Source organism: Microcaecilia unicolor, chromosome 14 (assembly GCF_901765095.1).
Source record: "Microcaecilia unicolor chromosome 14, aMicUni1.1, whole genome shotgun sequence".
NCBI lineage: Eukaryota > Metazoa > Chordata > Amphibia > Gymnophiona > Siphonopidae > Microcaecilia > Microcaecilia unicolor.
Window position 1 is genome coordinate 52,426,782 of NC_044044.1, and position 22,420 is coordinate 52,449,201.

A 22,420-nucleotide genomic window follows, 5' to 3' on the forward strand; every position below is an offset into this window, starting at 1 on the left:
GTGGGAATTTAAGAGACTATCGGGCTTATTTTCGAAAGAGAAGGACGCCCATCTTTTGACACAAATCGGAAGATGGACGGCCTTCTCACAGGGTCATCCAAATCGGTATAATCGAAAGCCGATTTTGGACGTCCCCAACTGCTTTCCGTCGCAGGGACAGCCAAAGTTCAAGGGGGCATGTCGGAGGCGTAGCAAAGGTGGGACTTGGGTGTGCCTAACACTAGGACGTCCTCGACCCATAATCGAAAGAAACAAGGACATCCCTGAAGAACACTTGGACGACTTTACCTGGTCATGTTTTTTTTACGACCAAGGCACAAAAAGGTGCCCGAACTGACTAGATGACCACCGGAGAGAATCGGGGATGACCTCACCTTACTCCCCCAGTGGTCACTAACCCCCTCCCACCCTCAAAAAAACATCTTTCAGAATACTGATTGCCAGCCTCAGATGTCATACTTGGGTCCATCACAGCAGTATGCAGGTCCCTGGAGCAGATTTAGTCGGTGCAGTGCACTTCAGACAGGTGGACCCATCCCCATCCCCCACTACCTGTTATGTTCGTGGAGGAAACAGCAAGCCCTCCAAAACCCACCAGAAACCCACTGTACCCACATCTAGGTGCCCCCCTTCACCCGTAAGGGCTATGGTAGTGGTGTACAGTTGTGGGTAGTGGGTTTTGTTGGTGGTGGGGCGTTTGTGTGGCTCAGCACACAAGGTAAGGGAGCTATGTAACAGAGAGCAATTTCTGAAGTCCACTGCAGTGCCCCCTAGGGTGCCCAGTTGGTGTCCTGGCATTTCAGGGGGACCAGTGCACTACAAATGCTGGCTCCTTCCAAGCCATTTGGTCGTTTCGGAGATGGACGTCCTTGGTTTCCATTATCGCCGAAAATCAGGAATGACCAAGTATAGGGATGACTAAATCTAGGGACGACCAAATTTAAGGATTTGGATGTCCCTGACCGTATTATTGAAACAAAAGATGGACGTCCATCTTGTTTCGAAAATACAGGTTTCCTCGCCCCTGGATCGGGACGTTCTGCGAGGACGTCCCTTTCGATTATGCCCCTCCACGGCAGAGAAGTCAGGGAACGTTTTAAGAAAAATCTTGAAAATATATCTTAATGGAGTAGATAAAGCAATTCCCAAACAGAATAAGTAAGTTGTGGTATCCTAAGTTTAAAAAAACCCTATTTATAATAATCGGGCATTGATGGACAAACACAGATCTTAAACAGCGTGATTCATTTCATCATCTGTATGGGTTATGATTTTGGTGTTGGCTTGTCATTTGATTTCACCGCACAGTTCTCTGACATCTGTATGTGCTGTATAACCCAATTTCAGATGGAACTTGAAGCGTTGGCCTGCAGCTTGCTGTTCATAACAGTGCTAGTTAGCCTGGGTGCTATTGTTTTCCCCAGTGAGCAGGCCCCTGCTGTGGGAGTGGGAGCAAAACAATGCTGGTTCTGTCTGTTTGCTGGCGGGGGAAGAGAATAAGACAATGCTCTCAGTCCGGTCCAGTGCAGTGTATTTGTGTAGGCATACTGCGTATCTGTGCTGCTGAAAGTCTCTTTGTGAACATGAATCTTTTTTTTTTTTTGGGGGGGGGGGGGGGGCTGTGTGTCCTGTGATCTAGTTTGCTGTAATTTTTCTTTATCTTCTTTCAGTTGGACAATAGCTTGGTAGAACAAACAATAACAGAATCTGACCCCTATAGCAGCTTGTGCCACCCTGGATTATTTTAGCTTTTAGAGGAGTGGGGATAAGGCAGCTAAAGACCGGCATGCCTGTTTCTAGTACTTTATCCTATCACCTCTCATCCCCTTCCCAGGGCTCATAGAAAGGCTAGAGTATATGAGCTGCCCCTGCCCCCCCTCTCACTTTGAGGGGTCCTACAGCAATGTGTAGAAGAGTGATGGGTCAGCAGAGCCCCTGGGAATGTGCCAGCTAGCCTGAGGAAGGGAACACACTTGTCTGACATTTATGCTTGAGCTACCATCCTAGCTCCTTTGGACACTTGTACAACGCAGTGGTTGATATACTCTGTAAGTGGCAATTCTTTGTGAAGCTCAGGTGTTTCATTATCATCAACCTGGTGTACCTGGTGTCATGAGTACAAAGCTTTTATTCTGTGCAAACTTTTTGCCTCTGTGAAAGGTTCTGTGTAGATGAATAGAGGGCGTGAGCTCAACCTTCTCTTCACTCTGAATTAGGAACCAAAGCAGATTAGAGCTGTGATGCATTGAAATGTTGCCCATTCTGTTGTGCCATGTTTGCACAGTGCCTTCCAGCAGCAGTGTACCAGTGCTTTAATGGGCTGGTGCTGTATTGCTACTTTTTTGGTATTAGCACTGGGTTTGGAATATCAAGGCAGGAGACCAAAGTTTGGGACTACCATGTGCAAATCACAGTGCTGCAGACTTCTCTAAAGTCCATCTAGAATGGGACAGGAACACACTTTTATTTGGGATACAAAACTTAAATCCCATTTCAAGCCTACAGACAGATGAGTGAGTGGGCAGCTGATATCATCCCACTGAACAAATACTGGAGAGTATTGTTAGTTGGGCTCCATCTGCAGCTTAGGGCAAAAGACATCAAGGTCTTGACTCATCAGTTTTCCTAACTCTGATGAGATTTCAATCCAGTCCTGAGAACAGGCTGTTTATACCAGCCATCGAGCATGAGCACACCATAGGACAGGTATTTTTAAAAAAATTGGCGTGAAATCTTAGAGACATGATCGGGACCTGAGGAAATTAATTCGCTGGAGCACAAGACACATATTCTGGTTTTCAGTCTGTAATCAATAATAATGAGATCAGTTTGCATATGTCAGATCTGCACACATGTGGAAAAACATCTCCTGTCCGTTCATTATGGCAATCCGAAAACCATGACAGCATCAGGAAATGCTGTTCTATGGTTTAATGTTTTTGTTTTTCAGAACAGAGGTTTTAACTGTTCAAAATTGTTTTCTGTTCAGAAAGCTGTTAATTTTGTGTAATAAAATAAAATAAAATTATGTTTAAATACCTTTTGGTTTTCATTTTGAATCAGCTTGTTTTTAGGGGACTGTATTCTCATTTGTACTTGGCTGTCTCAGGGAGTTGCTGTGCATAGCTATCCATTCTGGTTGACTATGGGCAGAATTTTCCATTTATAAAAAAACTTTTAAAAGGGGATGAAACACTTTAACTTGGCCAACCCAAAATCTATTTAGACCATGGTTCTCTGCCCCTCTTCCTCCCCACCCAAGCTAGCTGAATTTTCAGACTATCCATAATCAAATAAATACTTGAAGAATTCACCTATTCCATCAACCTAGTTCTTAGACCTCAAGCATGTAATTCCATCAACCTAGTTCTTAGACCTCAAGTATGTAAATATGTGTCTTGCATGTTTGGTGGGTTATCCTGAAAACAAACCTGGCTCCATTAACCCTAGTTTGGCACCAGATCCAGCTCTTTCACACAGCAGTGCATGGCACTACTCCTGAGAAACTGGGCTGGCCAGTAGAGGCTTGTTTGTCCACTAGCTTATGCATGGCTTTAGGCAAAAGTGTGGTCCCTATAAAACTGTAAATCCTGCAGCACACCATTATTCATTTGATATTTTTTCTGCAGTTTTTTATACTCCTGAGGATGTGCTTTCAGCTTCAGCTTGTAGGCTTTCCCTGAAGATGAACAGAGAGAGAGACTAGAATCCCTCCGAGCTGGGAGGAAGAAGTGTGGAGCAAATCCAGTCATCTCGGAGAAATTGTGGTCAGGGTCCTGAACTTTTGTGTTGGTTCATAAAGGGCATGTGCTTACAAACTCAGCTGTACAAAATCATTTATGTTTAACTCATCTTTATTGTTCCATGTAAAGCATCAAAACAGTTACAGTACAACCAAGAAACTACAAAAGATCCCCCCGCACACTCTCTGGGTGACCCCAGAAGGGGGAACAGAAGGAGAATGCACTACAAAAGATCCTCCCCCCCACCCCAAAACTCGCACACACTCTGGGTGACCCCAGAAGGGGGAAAAGAAGGAGAATGCAGGCTAGTTCCAAGATTCAATAGATAATTGCGTGCCTGAGAGGTCAACGCTAGCCAAAAAGGTTCCCAAGTCTCACGGCATTGACGGCCTGGAAGATTATCCAAAGTAGAAATCCCTTGACACACCACTCTCATTTGAAAAATTAATAATGGACGCTAATGCTGTAGAGTGGGGCCCAAGGGTAACATCCAGAATAAGAGAATTGTCTTCCGAGAAAGGACTGCCATCTGGGAAAAGCATTTGACATCAATAGGTACAGAGTCCATACACACAGAGTATCTAAATATTAGCAGGGGATCGTAGGTAACAGAACAGTTCCAATAAGATGTAATGGTGCTTAAGAAACTTCTCTAAAATCGAATAGCAAGAGGGCCAGACCCAAACATATGTCCCAAAGTTGCAGGGGCTTGTCCTCACTTGGAACATGAGTCATTTAGAGTTAAGTTGTAGGCTCTGTGCGGAGAAATATGCAAACCTAAGTAAAATTTGTAGAGAAGTTCATGGAGCATTATAGAGACGTGTAATTTATGAATCCCCAAACAAAGCTTTGGAAGCGTTCTGCCAAAAGAGCACAGTGAAGATCTTGTGACCACTTGTGAGCCAAAGCAGTATAATTCAGGTCAGGAGTAGAGTTCCAAGTGTTGATGATGAAAAGTTAAAGATACTGCTTGCTGTGACCCAAGGGTAAAAGCCTCTGCTAACGTTTCCTGGACATCTTCAGTAAGATCTGTCCACTGCAGTGATGAAAGATAATGTTGCTATTGTAGATAACAAAAAAAAAAAAATGAGAGGCTAGAATGTGGTGATCTCACTGCAGGTCCCCAAAAGAGATTTGCATGCATAGCCCCAACTGCCTTCAAATCTATCTCGTGAATATTCATTGTAGATATATTGAAAACTTGACTGGCTGGGGTGCCTCCAGGACCAGGTTTGGGAACCACTGGGTTATGTCCTTGCAGGTTTCCCATTCCAGAAAAAAAATTATATTTTGTCCTTGCATCATCCAGAATCTAGAGAAATTAATTATTTTGTTCTGCATCATATAGAGTGGTCCTTACCAGAGAGAGTTTTATTTACACTCATATAGTATTAGACTCTGGCAGCTTCGATGCAAGGAAAGAGAACCACAGGACAGAGTACCAGAGCTCCTGCTCCTGGCATAAACACAAAACGTGGCAGTCTGCACTGTACATGGCTCCACCATAAAACAGCTGACAAAAAAAATAGAGTCTGCCCCCGCACACTCAAACCTCTCGTTCTATAAAAGCTGTCCGTTGTTCAGATTAACAACGGGAAAAGCAGAGGAGAACACTCAAACCTCTCGTTCTGCAAAAGCTGTTCGTCCTTCAAATTAACAGTGGGAAAAGCAGAGGAAAACTTTTCTCCCCCCTCCCCCCAAGGAGATCTCATACACTACTGAAGAGACAGCTGGAACAAGAGTAGACCACTGTCAGAAAGGTCTGCGCCGCTCCTCCACAGCTACAAACAAAATGGCAGAGTTTCCCGCTGAAAACCCAAGTGGAGTGGAAAGCTGCTAACACCGCACTGAAAACTGGCACTACTAAACGGAGAAGTTCTCTTACTTCCTCTTTCATATTTTTTTAAATAAATGGAACTCTGCAGCTCCAAGCTGAATTAACACTTTGCCAGAACGACAACCCCTGCGCCGGTAAACACCAGAAAAAGGACCTGACACTTAAACTAAACCAGAACAGAGGAAGAGGAACCAAAACTTGAACCCAGGACCCTGCAGGGAGACAGCCACAACAGCAGGCTATAGCCAGAGACCCTACCTGCTAAAGAAACAGCACAGTAATGTGAATGCTGGTGTTTGTTTTTAATATCATAATGGCTGTTCCCCGCGGCTCTGCAAACTCCCTGCCCTCGGGGTTGAGGCCAGCAACCAGAGTCGACCCTGAGCCCTCAGGCATACAAGCAAAGCTCGGGGATAGGCGGGGGGAGGAACCTGGCCACCCGATTGTAGCACCCCCGAGGCATTAGAGAACCCCCGCGTGCCTCTGCCTCTACTGGCAGAAAACCAAAATGGTTTACAGATGTATAAAAGAAAACTTCTAAACCTTTTAGTCTGAGAAAGGAAATAGGTACCTTTATCTTAACTAGTAGAAAATAAAAAGAGAAAACAGATTAGACATTTTGAGACCAAGGGGCTCACAACATCTACCACATACTGGAGACTGAGAATACTGAGGTTTCCATGGGGCTGAGCATGGCTCTTATTGGCTGCCTCGAAATCAGTCTTCTTGGTCTCCACCTGCTGGTAGGCGTGCACAACCCAACAGTCATTCTGGGCCGGTCCGGAAGGACGCTAAGGAATGTGGGTTTGTTCATGGATGAGTGTATTAAGCGCCACTTGGGTAGATAGGAAGATTTATTTTGCAAAGAAGAGGACCTCATATAGATTTTTTTAGCCTTTTGGAGTTGCATCTCCAAAGTATGGATACTGGCAGCAAGTTTTTTATGTCAGGAAGCTGTATAAGAAATATCACTGTGCAATACCGCCTTTGTGCGGCCCTCCAGAAGAGTTCCAGTTGGTCTGCACATTGGCCATTATGGGTTAAATAGGAATCTCATTTGGAAATCAAGTAAGCTTGAAAGTCGTGGAGGGGCATAATCGAACGCGAACTCCCATCTCCATGGGTATCTATGTCCGAGAACGGGTACGCAAAGGGGCGGGACAGACCGTATTTTCGAAAAAAATGGCCGCCCATCTTTTTTTTTCGATAATACGGGTTGTGCCCGGCAAATGCATCGGATTTGTGCGGATTTGAGCTGGGCGGTTTCGTTTTTCAGCGATAATGGAAACTGAAGGCGCCCAGCTCAAAAACGAACAAATCCAAGGCATTTGGTCATGGGAGGGGCCAGGATTTGTAGTGCACTGGTCCCCCTCACATGCCAGGACACCAACCAGGCACCCTAGGGGACACTTGTAACAATAATAAAAAAAAGTCAAACACCTCCCAAGTCCATAGCTCCCTTCCTTTGGGTGCTGAGCCCCTCAAATCCCCCCCCCAAAACCCACAACTCTACACCATTACCATAGGCCTTATGGCTGAATGGGGGCACCTACTTGTCGGTACAGTGGGTTTTGGGGGCGGTTTGGAGGGCTCCCATTTACCACCACAAGTGTAGTAGGTAGGGGGGGATGGGCCTGGGTCCACCTGCCTGAAGTCCACTGCACCCACTAACAACTGCTCCAGGGACCTGCATACTACTGTGATGGAGCTGGGTATGGCATTTGAGGGTGGCATACAGGCTGGAAAAAAAGTTGTTAAAGTTGTTTTTTGTTTGGTGGGAGGGGATTAGTGACCACTGGAGGAGTCAGAGGTGGTCATCCCCAATTCCCTCCGGTGGTCATCTGGTCATTTAGGGCACTTTTTTGGGACTTGTTCGTGAAAAAAAAAGGGTCCAAAAAAGTGACCTAAATTCGCGCTAAAAACGCCTTTCTTTTTTCGATTATCGGCCGAAGGTGCCCATCTCTCCTCAGCTGATAACACACCCCAGTCCCGCCTTCACCACGCCTCCGACATGCCCCCGTCAACTTTGTTCAGTTGAAGACGCCCAAAATTGACTTTCGATTATACCGATTTGGGCGCCTTTGCGAGATGGGCGCCTATCTCCCAATTTGGGTCGAAATCTGGGCGCCCATCACTTTTGAAAATAAGGCTGTTTGTGTGCGAGGTAACTGGGAAAACCTACCACAAGCACTGCCCTCCCCAAGTAGGGAAGCATGCATATCACCAGGGAGGGGTAAAAAGTGTGATTATATGGGGTGGGACTATAAAGGAGAAGCAGGTAAAGCTCTTTCCTTGCACCCATAGCTTTAACAACAAGTATTATCTCTGGGGGTCTTTCACTAGTACTTCAGACTTGCATGCTAAACAAAATCATTTAAAATATGTGTGTTTTATGGACTGACACAGTCTATATAAAATCTTCCCTGGAGATTTATTCAAGTATCGTAAGTGGTTCCCAAACTGGACCTGGAGGCACCCTAGCCAGACAGGTTTTCAGGATACCCACAATGAATATTCATGAGAGATTTGCATGCACGGCATCTACTACATGCAAATCTATCTCATGAATATTCATTGTGGGCATCTTGAAAAACTGACTGGCTGGGGTGCCTCCAGGACCAGGTTTGGGAACAATAAGGTATCTAAGCTTAGGATGCTGCAAAGCTTCTGCAAGATTTTTTTTTCTGGGTCATACGCCAACATTCTCTGAATGAGGTCAAACAACTGCAAGAATATATTCGTCCCAATCTAACTGGTCACGGTGAAAATATTTTCTTAGGGTACACACAGCAAGGTGTGCACAGTGGTCAGAAGAGAGCACCACATAGATTAGTTAGAATCCTTAAATGCATGGCAGTGCCATTCCCTTATATAGGAGTTAGAAATACATTCATCTACTTCCACCACACTAGTAACTAGATAAAAATTACTGTGTACAGCTGGGTGCAGGAATGGAGGTGGTGGGAGCAGACATGGAATTAAAGAGAGATAGCGACAATGCAGTTTGTGATACTACACAGGAAGAGAAAAATGGCAGAAAGAAAAAGCATCCATAATGTTATTTGGGGGGGGGGGGGGGGGGGGGGGGATTTGGCAGTTCTCTCCTGCTCCCTAACTTTTGTGTTTCTTCTCTTTTCATTTGGGATTTCGTTTCATGAACCTTCATTGCCCTACAAGTGGATTTGTTTTTATTTTATATGCTTCTCCAGACCCTCCACAACATACCCTGGTAATTGCAGTGCTTAGGCCTTGTAGCCTGGCACCATTTGGAACTTTACAACCATGGTCCATCTTGTCATTATTCCTCTCCAATAGTCACAATTCCCCCTCTTCCCCCCCCCCCCCCTCCACGGTGCTACCTTCATGGCACCCCTTGTCAACCTGGGGAGATGCCTTGACTTGGGAAAGGAACCAGGGACTTTCTGCATGGTAATGCACAGTACTTAATTTGAGACACTGGGTTGGCCTTGTCTTTCATACTGTGAGATTCTGTTCGTAATTTTTCTTATTTTGTGCTGAAATGCACTATTTGATTTTTGCTTCATGTATTCCATTTTGCTTCTGGCTCTTCACGGGTTTTTTTTTTTAATTCAACCATTGAAAGCATTGCCCCTCTGTGCTGGCGTGGCAGAATTAGGATAGTTCCTGGTGCTCTGCTTGGTATGGCATGGCATGGAATGCAAATCCAGGCAAGTGAGCTGGTCTCCTCTATCTGCTAAGAGTCATACTTTAACTGGACCCTACTGCGCTATACTCAAGACCTACCTTAGTCCCGGGGGGCGGAGCAAGATGGCGGCAGCAACACCAAACCGCGAATGAACCTTTGGATAATGCTGTGTCAAACCCATACCTATACCTCTTGGTAGATTTTTCCTTTTTAAAGATTTACCTTATTTCTTTCTACGATGCCGCATACTAAGAGGAAGGGGGTTTTGAGAACTGGATCCCAGCCGGTTCGAACTTCGACGCCAACACAGCTCTCTATCCAAGGTTTTCTCGCGAGAACCCCTGTTACGACGCCGGGAAGCCCTGCTGAGTTCGATACCCGAGGAGAGGTTGAACTCCAGGGGCAGGACGTTTCTTTGTCCCCCCCGGCGCGCCCACCCCCACCGCAACCGGCTGAAATCGATCTGGGTGAAGTAGCCTCTAACCGCGGTGACGGAAGAGGAGAGCTACTACTGGGCCCCCACATCGATGTTGTAGCTGAGGCCAGTGCAATAGCAAAGGCTAAGAGTCAGATGGCACAGAGACCAGAAAAATCTTTAGTCTCCTCGCCGGCGGTGACTCTTGAGGCGATATGGGAGACACTACAGACGGTAATGGAATCAACAAGCAAGATAGAGCCGTTATTGGGTAATGTGCAAGAATTGTCAACTGCATTTGCTTCTATGAAAGACGAGGTGACTGAAAAGATTCAAAATTTGTCAATTGAAACCACTAAGTTGAAAGAAACTTCAGTTAAATTAATACAGGATAGTATGCTGATACATAGAAAAATGGAACATTTTGAAAATTATAACAGGAGGCTAAACTTGCGACTTTTGAACTTTCCACGGACTTCTATATATTCTCCATTAGAAATCTTCAAAAGGTATTTGATAGAAAATTTAAAATTTACTTTAGAAAGTGTGCCTCCACTGAATAAAATTTATTACCTTCCTACGAGAAAATCAACACAATTGTTGGAACAACCAGATTTAAATGTATCAGAATTACTGGAAACATCATTGACTGACATAACTGAACGGCAAACTTTGTTGGTCTCATTTATATTTCCCCAAGATTTAGAATCAGTCAGGAAAATGGCTTTGAAGAATCTGCAAACCCCATTTTATGGGGGAAAAATCTGGGTATTCCCAGATGTTACAAAACAAACTCAAAGTAGAAGAAAAGATTTTTTTAGCACTTCGTGCTGAAACTTTGTCTTTAGGAGCTTCGTTTCACTTGAACTATCCTTGCAAATGCAATGTGAAATATTTAGGGGTAAAATATGTTTTCTTTGAACCCGAACATTTAAAACAATTTATTTCTCAGAAAAAATTATTATAAATGCTTTTTGACCTTAAACCGTTATGTCTCGTCTTAAAGATTAGGATGTTGGGAATGTAAACTTTTTTGGGGGGGTTTGTAATAATATAACAATAATCTGCTATAGCTTTACTAAAAAAGTAAATATTCTTTTTCTCAACTTAACGGCTTTTAGCCCCTCGAATTTGGTGGTCTAATATAAGTTATGTAATATTTACCTATTTTTTCTTTTTTGCTTCTATGTGGCAAGTTTCTAACTGTGTTACCTATTCAAGTAGTAAAAATGCTTGTAAAATTGTAAAAATGATAAATAAAAAAATTAAAAAAAAAGACCTACCTTAGTGCCTGTTAGCATAGTGCTCTTCAAGAGATTCTCCAGTTCCCTGACTTAATCCAGTTTGTGAGCTGCTTCTCTATATTGGCAAAAGAACCAACTGCAATCGAGAGGGAGACTAAACACGTTTTTGTAGCATCCTCAACAGGCCAGTCCAGAGCTTTTGGTTTTGTGCCCATTGAGAAGGAGGTGTCAATGGATATTAACTCTCAAGTTCTGGACCGGTCTGTTGGAACTAAAGGAAAGAAAATTTATGGGGTCTTTTACTAAGGTGCGCTAGCGTTTTTAGCTTGTGCTAAACGCCGAGATGCCCATTATATTCTTACAGGCGTCTCGGCATTTTGCGCCAGCTTATTTTTAGCATGAGCTAAAAACACTAGCGCACCTTAGTAAAAGACCCCCTTAGCTGGACTGAACTAATTTCTCCTCTGAAGGACTACCTTTGATATGATATGGTCTAGCTATGCAAAAAACACTCAGGAGTTTTGTGAATTTTTATTTCAAACTACAGGTGCCGAAATCTATCAAAGCAGGACGGTGATTAGAAATTAGCAGGAGTTTCTGATTCACTGTTAACATCCTAGTTTAAGATCTTCCCTGTGTTTTCTAACTATCAATATCACACAAAGTTTCCTCCAGGGGTTTGTCAGGTTTCTTCTCCTGGCAGGAGCTAGATCGGGAGCCCGCTTTTATGCTTGGAGTTGAGCACTTAGACTCTGCTTCCTCCTTGGGTGTTCCACAGCCAGAATGTGGTGGAGTTGAATCAGAGGGAGCCGCTTCCTTTCCTTCATCAGCCTTGCCCTCTTCGTTGGGCTGTGGTTCAGGCAGATGGCTTAGCTTCTCTGATGCGTGGCTGGAGCACCTGCTATTCTGCCTAGGCTGTGATTCTGGAGAACGGTTCAGCTTCTCTGATGAATTGCTGGGGCACCTGCTATTCCGTCTGGCCACCTTTGCAGAGTGCTTTGAACTGTGCAACTCTTCTGTTGCCTGTTAGAAGAACAACAAACTTGGTCATGCGTTGCCCTTTTGTTGCCCTAGTAATTGCAGGTGAAAATGTCATGTGATCAAGGTGCAGATGTGGTCTAAAATGTTGCCTGATATCCTCTTTGGATATTTCTTAACACTAGTGACCAAAACATTGAGACAACACAAGTGGTAAATTAAAGGGAGTTGGGTATCACGATACCATCCATGCACATGAACTCCATGCACACTAATAGAAATGCATCAATACACTCTCTTCTGAATTCTCTTCCCCCGTATTTTCTCCACACTTAAAAAATCTACCCACAGATAAAATTGTTATACCCTAACGTTCTCTTGCTATTGCTCGATCGCCCTATCATTTCCCCACTGCTACACTCCATAGTTTCTATGACCCGAATGATGTTTTGACTTGACTTTGTCTTCCCATAACTCTTCACAATGTAACCCATAATCGTACTGTAACAAATTGTATGTCCATCATTCACAATGTATTGTAAGCCACACTGAGCCCGCAAATAGGTGGGAAAATGTGGGATACAAATGCAATAAATAAATAAATATGGTAAAAGTAACTTTATTTAAAAAATAAAAAGCCTGATGTAGCCATATTCTTACATTGCGGTCCCTGACGGTGCAAGAAATTTGAATTTTAACTCATGCCTCTGATGCAGGTGTAAGCCAAAATGTGGCTGCATCACGCTTTCTTGATAAAGTGACTTTTATCTTACTGCCATGGATGGTGTTTTGATATCAAACTGTTCTTAATTTACCACTTATTTCTTACACTAGGCCAATGAAGGGTACCACAACCTTGGTCTTGAGTGCATACCTTGCCAGTGATCTGGGGCTGCAGCCCGTTGCTAGCATCAGTCAATGAAGTTGGTTTAAGCATCCATTCTGTCAAGTGTTTGGCTGCTTGGGCTGATCGACCTGTCAGGCTGGCTTTGAAGGGGGGGATTTTTAAAGGCATATCCCAGGTGCCAACAAACATTCCCCATGGATTCCGCTGGAGGAGAAAAGGGAAAATCATGGGGTTTGTAGTTGCCCGACTAATAGAAGCTTGAGGTAGGCGGGTAAGCCCAAAGGGAGACAAACACTTTGGATGTCTCTGGAATAACTCACCTCTGACTTTGGAATTCCTGGAAGTAGGTGACCCCTGTCATTCGTTATGAATTCTGTGTGGCCATCGTGGGTAGAGGGATGCTAGGATAGGAGGAGACAAGAGAATAAATGAAGCATAGCAAGTAGGGGTCTGACAACATGAGCTGCAGAATTCATGGTACAGAAGGAATATTTTCCATCAACAAGCAGGATTGAGACAAGCACACAGTGGGTGACATCACCTGACAGAATGAGGATGGAACTGCTCTCCTACAGCTCAGAACTTAGTGTAAAATAGAAACAGAGAAAATAATGACAGGCGAAAGCCATATGGCTTAAAGGTCTGCCTATCCATATCATCTACTATTTTTTACTATCTCTAAGAGAGTCTATGTGCCTGTCCCATGCTTTCTTGAATTCAGAGACAGTCTTTGTCTCCACTATATTCACGGGAAGGCCATTCCACGCACCCCCCTTCATAAAGAAGTATTTCCTTAGATTACTCCTGAGTCTATCCCCTTTTAATTTCATCCTATGTCCTCTCATTCCAGAGTTTCAGTTGAAAGAGACAGACTTGCCTCCTGTGCATTAAGGCCACGGAGAGGCGGAGATATTTAAATGTTTCTATTATATCTTCTCCTGTCTTTCTTCCAAAGTATACATATTGAGGTCTTTGTCTCCGTACACTTTATGATGACCACTGACTTTTATTAGCTGTTCCTTAGACTGACTCCATCCTGTTTGTGAAGGTGCGGTCTCCAGAACTGTACCCAGTACTGTAAGTAAGACCTCACCAGAGACTTTAAAATAAAGGCACTTTCACCTCTTTCTTCCTGTTGGCCATTCCTCTTCCTATGCACCCAAGCATTCTGGTTTTCATAGTTGCCTTTTCTATCTGTTTGACCACCTTAAGATTCTCATACACAATCACCCCATGCCTCGCTCTTCTTTCGAACACAAATACTTTACCATGTTGTACTGCTCCCTTGGGATTTTGTTGCCCAAATGCATGACCCTGCCTTTTTTGCATTAAATCTGAGCTACCAACTTCTGGACCATTCTTCAAGCTTCAGCAGATCCTTCCTCTCGTTATCCAGCAGAGGGTGTCTACCCTCTTACAGAGCCTAGTATCATCTGCAAAGAGGCAAACCTTACCAGGCAGCAGTTCCGCAATATCACTCACAAAGCTGTTTAAAAAAAGCTGATCCAAGGACCAAACTCTGTGACACACCACCAGTAACATCCTTTTCCTCGGTGTGAACTCCATTTACCACTACCCTCTGTCTCCTTCCACTTAACCAGTTTCTAACCCAGGAAGTCACGTTAGGCCTCATACCAAGAGCACTCAGTTTATTTATCAGTTGTCTCTGTGGAACCATATCAAAAGCTTTGCTAAAATCTATGTGCACCATATCTAGTGCTCTTCTTAAATCCAAATGTTTGGTCATCTAGTCAAAGAAATGAATCAGAGTCATCTGTTAAGATCTACCTCCATGCCGTCTCAGGCCCTGCAATCCGTTGGATTCCAGAAACCTTGCTGTCCTCTGTTTTAGAAGCATTTCCATTAATTTACTCACCACAGAAGTCAGATTAAGTGGTCCATAGTTCCCAATCTACTCCTTACTTCTATACGTTTGTGAAGAAGAATGACAACAACTCTTCTCCAGTCATCCGGGACCACTCCATACTCTGAAGTCTTGAAAAGGACAGACAGGGGGCTGCCAGCATTTCCCCAAGTTCTTTCAGTATCCTTGAACATATCCCATCTGGCCCCGTTGCTTTGCCTGTACTGTCATTCTTCAAATCAGATGCAAAAATTAGCCTGTGATGGTTCAGTTCATAAAGAACACGGCAAAGAATCCCATAAGACAAGTGCTAGACAGATTCCACTCATTATTCAGCATTTTTCTAAGTAATCCTGAGAAAAGCTAGGAGAGAAGAAATTTGTTTGAAGAGCGGAGATAACAGGCTAGCTTCTAAGGAATCAATATTGTTGCTAAATACAGTGAGGTACCCATTATGTACCTTTCATTTCGATAATACGGTCGGGGTCGCCCAAATCTCAACATTTAGGTCGATCTTAGAGATGGTTCTCTCTGGTTTTCGGCGATAATGGAAACCGAGGACGCCCATCTCAAAAATGACCAAATCCAACTCATTTGGTCGTGGGAGGAGCCAGCATTCGTAGTGCACTGGTCCCCGACATGCCAGGACACCAACCGAGCACCCTAGGGGGCATTGCAGTGGACTAACTGATGCACTAACTGAACGGAAAAAGCCCTTCCCTTACCGATCCCTTAGCGATTCGGAAAGGAACAGGCACACATGAAAGAAATCGCATGCAAATGAGCTGCTCACTGTTAGCTCATTTGCACATGATTTCCTTCCTAAGGAGGGGAAGCCAGTGCAGAGCAGCCAAACGTTGTGCGTGGCTGCTCTGCGCCTTCCAAAGACGGCTTCATACACGCAGACAATTGCCTTATTGTCTAATTGCTTTGCCTAATTACTTTGTAGATTTCTCTGCTTTGTTGCTTTATTATTGCCTGATCTCTTCGCTATTTGTTACCTGCCTTATTACTTAGTCATTGCCTTACCACTGTACTCTGATTACTCTAATTACTCTGATTAGTCTGATTACTCTAATTACTTTGCCTGATTTATTTTGACTAAATGATTTATTGCCTTATTGCCTAATTATCATCTATAATGGGTAAGTAATAAAGACTACTTATTTCTGCAGAAACATAGTCTCTGTCCTCCCTAATTTCTCTGATTCACTCTGCCTATCCTGTCACCCCTTACTTCGGGGGTGGCTGGTCCATCATATCTGGGGTGGGTGTAAGGAGGTAGAAAAACCCTATTTGCCCCATATTTCCAAATTGTATATTTCTTATGGTAAGTAGATATATCAGAGAAATAATTCTCACATAATTACAGCCCTCTCTGGGGCTAGGTTGTCAGAGGGGGCCATATAAGAACAAACTCCACTAAAAACATTAGGCTTAACATACTGCTATCTCTAAGTCAAGACAAAGAGAGAGAGAGAGCTCAGCCTAAACAAGTAGCTCCAGCTCAACATAGTTAATAACGGCAGATAAAGACCTGTGTAGTCCATCTTCTGAACTTCTTCAAGACACAGCCTCCAATTACCAGCACAGGGACATTAACATCTAGCCTTCTTTTAGACTATGCCCTGGCCTCCATTCTCCACAGAATATTCAGCCTGTCCTATTAGTGGGAGCAAAAACTGAACTCCGCTCTGCCCAGTGGTTTAGCGGGAGATTGTGACAGACACACTGGGGGTAATTCTCTCTAGATACCTAATGTTAATGCTGGGATGATATGCGCTTTGTTGCTCTTATAAAATTGGTGCTTAGCATGTAACTGTCATTATAGAATATTTGAACAGATCCACAGTAATGTGCCTAACATTAGGTGGGAACATCTATGCCAGCTCAATGACGGGTGTAAATGCTCATGCCTGTTAGTATCCTGTAACCCATGAGCATAAATGCTAGGTTCACCCCTGACCTTCCATGACTTGCATGGATTTTGTGTGCACAATTTGCAGAATCCTGACTAAGGGCAGATATGCTTGTAACTGCTAATCATAGCCAATAATTGCTCGTTAATGTCACTTGGCAGCTAATTATATTGTTACACATGTAAATGACAGTATTCTATACGTTGCATGTGCAACTTTGTGTGCTAAGTGTAAAATTGTGTGTGCAAGTTTATAGAATTAGGGGAGTAGTTCCTATCTATAATCTGGGATGGATACCATCTCTGATTCACTGGTGGGGAAATCATCCTCTAACACAAAACAAAGCTCCTCCTGGCTACCTCCCTTTGTTGGAGGAGGAAGTCTTCTCCAAGCCAAAGCCATAGAATGTGACCTAGTACAGGACAGCAAGCGAGATTTCTGCTCAAGATATTTTCTCATTCCAGAAAACTTGAATAAATAGAAATAAAAAAAATAATAATAATGTGATACCTTTTTACTGGACCAAATTACGGTATCTTGTGTTTAAAATAGACTAAAACAGCAACCACATTATTGATTCCAAAAAAAGACTGGAGCCTAGTGCCCTGTACCTGATCTTTATTTATTTGTTACATTTGTATCCCACATTTCCCCACCTATTTGTAGGCTCAATGTGGCTTACATAGTGCCGGAGCGGCGCTTGCAGACTCCGGTGTAAACAAATGCAAAGTGATGTTGTGGTAAGATAAAGTTGGAGACCGCAACCATTTTAATCTCAAGGAGAAATTCAGAATGGCCATCATCCTCTCCATTCTTCCTCTGCTCAACGAAGGAGAATGGATGTGTACCATGGATCTCAAGGATACATATTCCAATCCACCCTTTTACAAAAAGTACTTTAATTTTAGCCTTCAACCACTTCCAGTACAAAGCCCTCCCCTTTAGCCCCTTGTCAGCCTCAGGGTATTTAGAATTTCCATACCCGGACACCTACCTTCTAGTGGTTCAGACAGAGTCACAGGCCTAATTCTTGTGGTGAAAACAATTGCTCTTCGGGTTTTTGGAACTTGTAGAAGTCGACATTATGCCCAACCAACATCATTTCATTTATAGGACTGGTCTTGGACAGTATTCAGTCCAAAGCATTTCTTCCAGAAGAATCCAAACACTGATGGCCCATGTTTGTGCTATATAGTCTGCACCCAAGGTCACTGGCATCTAAAAATGTGATGTCCTCAGTGGCATTTCAGAATCCAATGTGATCAATACTTCTAAGAGAAGGTGTTCCTTTTGCTCTGTTGCAGCACCAATTAATCCTCACTACAGATGCCTCTACCTGAAGGTGGGGAGCTTATCTTAATAATCAACATTTTGTAGAGAATCTGGTTAAGATATAGGGCAATCTTCTATGTCCTATGAGTTTTCTTTAACCCTTTCACACAATCAAGAGGTGATGCTTTATATGAAGAAGCAAGGGAGCTCAGGCTCTATGCATCTTTGTCTAGTAGCCAAAATCTGAGCCTTTTTTTTAACAGCCGACTTCATCCTGATACAAGCCACTTACATTCCCAGTCTGCAGAATCTGTTAGCTGACAAACTCAGTAGAGGGTTTCATCTCTCGGTGTGATTTTCCTGAGTTTTCTCTTTCAGGAGTGGGGAACGGCCTAGATGTTCCCACCTAATGCTAGCAAGGAGAATGCAAATCTTGAAATGATTATTCTAGCATTACTTGCTTTAGTGAGCTGGAACAGGTGAGCGCTGGAGATAGGCTTGATATGAGCGTCATTGTGGGCTTAGCCTTTACATATGGCAGAGTGAGCTCTCAGCCTTCTAGAACCGCACTTAAATGCTATTTTAGAATGTCCACTCCCTAGAACCCAGCTACACAATGATCTTTCTACTCCAGATTCTTAATGTGAAAGTGATGTGTGTTGCGTTATTAAAACAATTAGGACGTACTGTGACCTGTATCACTTCACTCAGAGCTAAAATGAAGGCCAGAAACTGAGGCTGTCTAGTCTTGATCTGGACTAATAATTCGAAACCCACTGAGGTTCCCTCTACTTGATTTATGAACATGTGGCACTAATACAAAGGGTTAGTGTTAGAAGGTTACAAATAGGCCAATTGCCATGGGCGCCAGTGCCATTAGGGGGCCCCAAACCTGCCCTGAGTAGAAAGAAATAAAGCCTGCCAGCTGGCTTTCGGGCTCCCTTGCAAATTGCCCTAGGCCCCAGCATTTATTTATTTAACACATTTATATCCCACATTTTCCCACTCAGTTGCAGGCTCAATGTGGCTTACACAATACTGAACAGCCAGGCTCCGGTTCAGTAAAATACAAATACACAATATTAGTAGTAAGCATGTAAGAAACATAAGTATAAGGCAACAAAGAAATAAAGAGTGGGTCGTGATAGAAGTCCAATACGGTCCACAGTTTGCTGTGTCGCAGGAAGTAGAAAGTTAACTTGGGTCAGGGGGGTAGGCCTTCTTAAACAAGTTGGTTTTCAGTAATTTCCTGAATTGAAGATGGTTATGGATAGATCTCACGGTTTTGGGCAGAGCATTCCACAGTTGTGTACTTACGTAAGAAAAGCTGGATTCATAAGTTGATTTGTATCTAAGTCCATTGCAGTCTGGATAATGCAAATTTAAGTAAGTTCGGGAAAGGCTGGTACTATTTCGGGGTGGTAGATTTATGAGAGTCAACATGTATCCAGGAACTTCGCCGTAAATAATCTTGTGGACCAGAGTGCAAACCTTGAAGGCAATACGTTCCTTGGTGGGAAGCCAATGCAATTTTTCACGAAGGGGGGTTTGGCACTTTCAAATTTTGATTTTCCAAATATCAGTCTGGCTGCTGTATTCTGTGCGGTCTGAAGTTTCTTAATGAGTTGTACTTTGCAACCTGCATAAATTCCGCTGCAGTTAATCTAAATGGCTTAATTGATTGTATTAAGTTGCGAAATACATTTCGTGGGAAGAAAGGTTTTATATGTTTAAATTTCCACATTGAGCGGAACATTTTTTTTGTAGTGGAATTTGCTTTCAAGTGTTAGATTGCGGTCAATTATGACACCAAGTAGTTTTAGGCTATCCAAGATAGGGAGGGCGTGGTTAGGGATGTTTAAGGTTGTAGGTCTATATTTATTGTGTTAAGATGAAAGGATAAGACAATGAGTCTTTTCAGTATTTAGTTTCAGTTGGAATGAGTTTGCCCATGCGTCCATTGTGTTCAGCCCGATCTTGATTGTATTGATTGATTGTATTGATTTCTAACACTGGCCCCTATACTGATGTAAATATGGGCTACAACAGAAATCTTTGTGGCAGTGAAACGTTCTTGGTTCAGACCTACCTCCTTATAGCGTTTTGCTATGTTCCAGCTTTGCAAGTGATTTGAATCGAAGGCACTCTGGTACTGTGAAAGAAGAGGACATGCACATGAGAATAGTCATTTCACACCTTTGTACCAATACTAAGCCATTCTACAATTTGAATCATGTGTTGTCACAAAGGAAAATATGCTTCTGTTCTGTTTACATAATCCATCTTCATGCAAATTCCCAGGCAAGATGCTGCATACTAAGAGTCAAAGAAAGCTAAATACAATGATCCCCAACTCTGATGCTAATGTGCAGTTCTAGGTGTCAGGGCTACAGAATGACACAGGGACTTGTCCCCATCCCCGTCCTGTCCCCGTGGGCTCTGTCTCCGTCCCCGCTGGCTATATCCCCACCCCCCAAGAGCACTGTCCTCATCTGCAGAAGCCTCGAACACATGATTTTATATTTAAATCCTTCTATTAAAGAATAAAAAGGAACAATATGCTGTGCAACTGTTGTTTATAAATTACAAACAGAAAACAATAATAACCCCACCACCACCACCCTCTACCATTCCAACCCCAACAATAGCTGACTTCTACTACCCCAAGGAAGAATCCTAATCGACCCTGTTAAAATGTCCAGGGGTACAAAATACAACCCATTCTGTATGCCCTAGCAGGGTAGAAATCTGTCCTATGAAGCACTGTTATGATTTTTAAATCTGTGTATGAATACGTCATCAACAATTTCAGGATTCAGTCTAGAGCTCCCTGTCTTCTACAGTCCTTCCTGCAATATGCTGGTTGCAGGTATGTACAGGATCTCCCATGCAAATTTTGCCAGTTGTAGCCAGCATGTTTTCTTGTCTTTCCAAAAAAAAAAAAAAAAAAATCAAAATATCCTCATCACTCAAACATAAAGAACAGTCCAGTTCATTAACAGGCTTCAAAGTACAGAATGACAGTTTGTCCCTGCCCCCGTGGGATCTATCCCTGCCCCGTCCCCTCAGGCTCTGTCCCCGTCCTGTGACATTCTCTAATCAGAACTAAGGAAGTGATGGGGTTATGACGTTGTCTTAGTGTTTGTTGTATATTTTTATATTATGTGCTGTCACTTTGAATTGCCAGAAATGGGCAGTTATTGGTGGAATAATAATATTGGTCGAATAATCGAAAGGTGACATCAAATTAATTTCCTCACAGTCACTTCAAAAGGTAAAAGGAGGAATGTAAATTGGTATGGTCGTAGTGCGACATAATATATGATGCGATGATCGTATATATGGTGTGAGACAGTGGTGGCTGATACTGCATAGTACATCGTACCACCTGATATGTGTATGATGCAGTGGTGGCTGATATCGCATAGCAGTATATCGTGCTACCTGATACGAGTTGGTGGCTGGTATTGGTATATGACATGCTATGGTGTGTGATTTAGAGTGTGAGATGCAATTGCAGTATATGAGTTATTGGCTATATGCTGTAATAGCGTGTTTGGGATAAAGTGCGATTATCTAGTGCTCTGGTAGGTGCAGTACCTGGTTAGCACTGAAGTGAAAAGCCATGCTGCTGCTGGTTGTCGGTGCGCACCTCCACTTGTTCTGTGTACATTTTCACGTTTCCCAGTAACCGGTACTAGTGGTATAGAATGCAACGCCACCAGCCAATAGCATACCAGACGAAGACAACAGTACAATAGTAATGAGTAAACAGCAGCAACCATTACACAATCATGACGGAGAGAGGCAAAAAGCATCCCATAAAGGTACAGAGCCGTACTTCACATAGGAAATAGGTAACAGGTTTCACTCTAGAATTAACTTTTATGCCGAACTGAAGCCAAATAAGGTTTTAGAAATAGTTTGGGGGCGTGAACAGTAAGTATTGGACCAATCAAATACTGTATTCTAATCCTGCACTTTCTTTCATTAGCAGTGGTCATATGACTATTGTCCAATCCGATAGCGCTATTCTTCTAACCCATTATCTTTCCTTTCTTTTCATTAGAAATGCCTCGTGCTTTGTATTCTCAAAGAGGTTTGATCGAGCACAGGAGACGGCTTGACGTCAAAAAGTTGAAGCCACTTCTAGGATTGGAAGGACAAATTGCGTGTTCTTTTGGCCGCTGTCGGTGACAGGGTGCTGGGCTCGATGGACCCTTGGTCTGTCCCAGCATGGCGATGCTTATGTACTTATGTTTGTCTCTGTTTCCCCTTCCTAGCGCAGCCGTCGTCTATGTACACTCAAAGCAAACAAACCTATGAGTTGCTGCATCCACCTGGTCGTTCTTTATTGTTAGTAGCATTTTTATTTAATCTCACTTATATTTTCAAACACGCTAGCTTGTGCAGCATACAGGTACACAGAGAAAGAATAATAACGAAATGACTTTTCATAGGTAGAGTGGTGCGGTAGTAATTTGTTATAAATCGTAATCAGTGTGTCATTTGGAAGAGACACCCTAGCATGTGTTATATTTGCGCAGAGATTTTTTTTCCGCCAGGTAAAACAGACATCATGTTATGAGAATCAAATGCACAACATTCAGAGTTTCTATTTATTTATTTATGGC

The 22,420-nt window shown here is 43.2% G+C and overlaps 1 protein-coding gene and 1 long non-coding RNA gene across 2 annotated transcripts; both read right to left on the bottom strand.

The window, feature by feature from the left end:
- Positions 1-9,167: 9,167 nt before the first annotated feature.
- On the bottom strand, positions 9,168-11,140 carry LOC115458460. Its single transcript, XR_003940061.1, has 2 exons — positions 10,946-11,140; positions 9,168-9,345 (listed from the first exon to the last, which is right to left on the bottom strand). It is a non-coding gene; the product is annotated as an uncharacterized LOC115458460 (long non-coding RNA).
- A 155-nt stretch (positions 11,141-11,295) lies between these two features.
- Positions 11,296-21,676, bottom strand: CFAP126 (cilia and flagella associated protein 126). The gene is made up of 5 exons (XM_030187702.1): positions 21,387-21,676; positions 19,876-19,938; positions 13,052-13,132; positions 12,759-12,935; positions 11,296-11,929 (listed from the first exon to the last, which is right to left on the bottom strand). Exons 1-5 carry the CDS (start codon positions 21,411-21,413, stop codon positions 11,549-11,551), a joined length of 729 nt encoding a protein of 242 aa, XP_030043562.1. The 5' UTR covers positions 21,414-21,676; the 3' UTR covers positions 11,296-11,548.
- Positions 21,677-22,420: the final 744 nt, after the last annotated feature.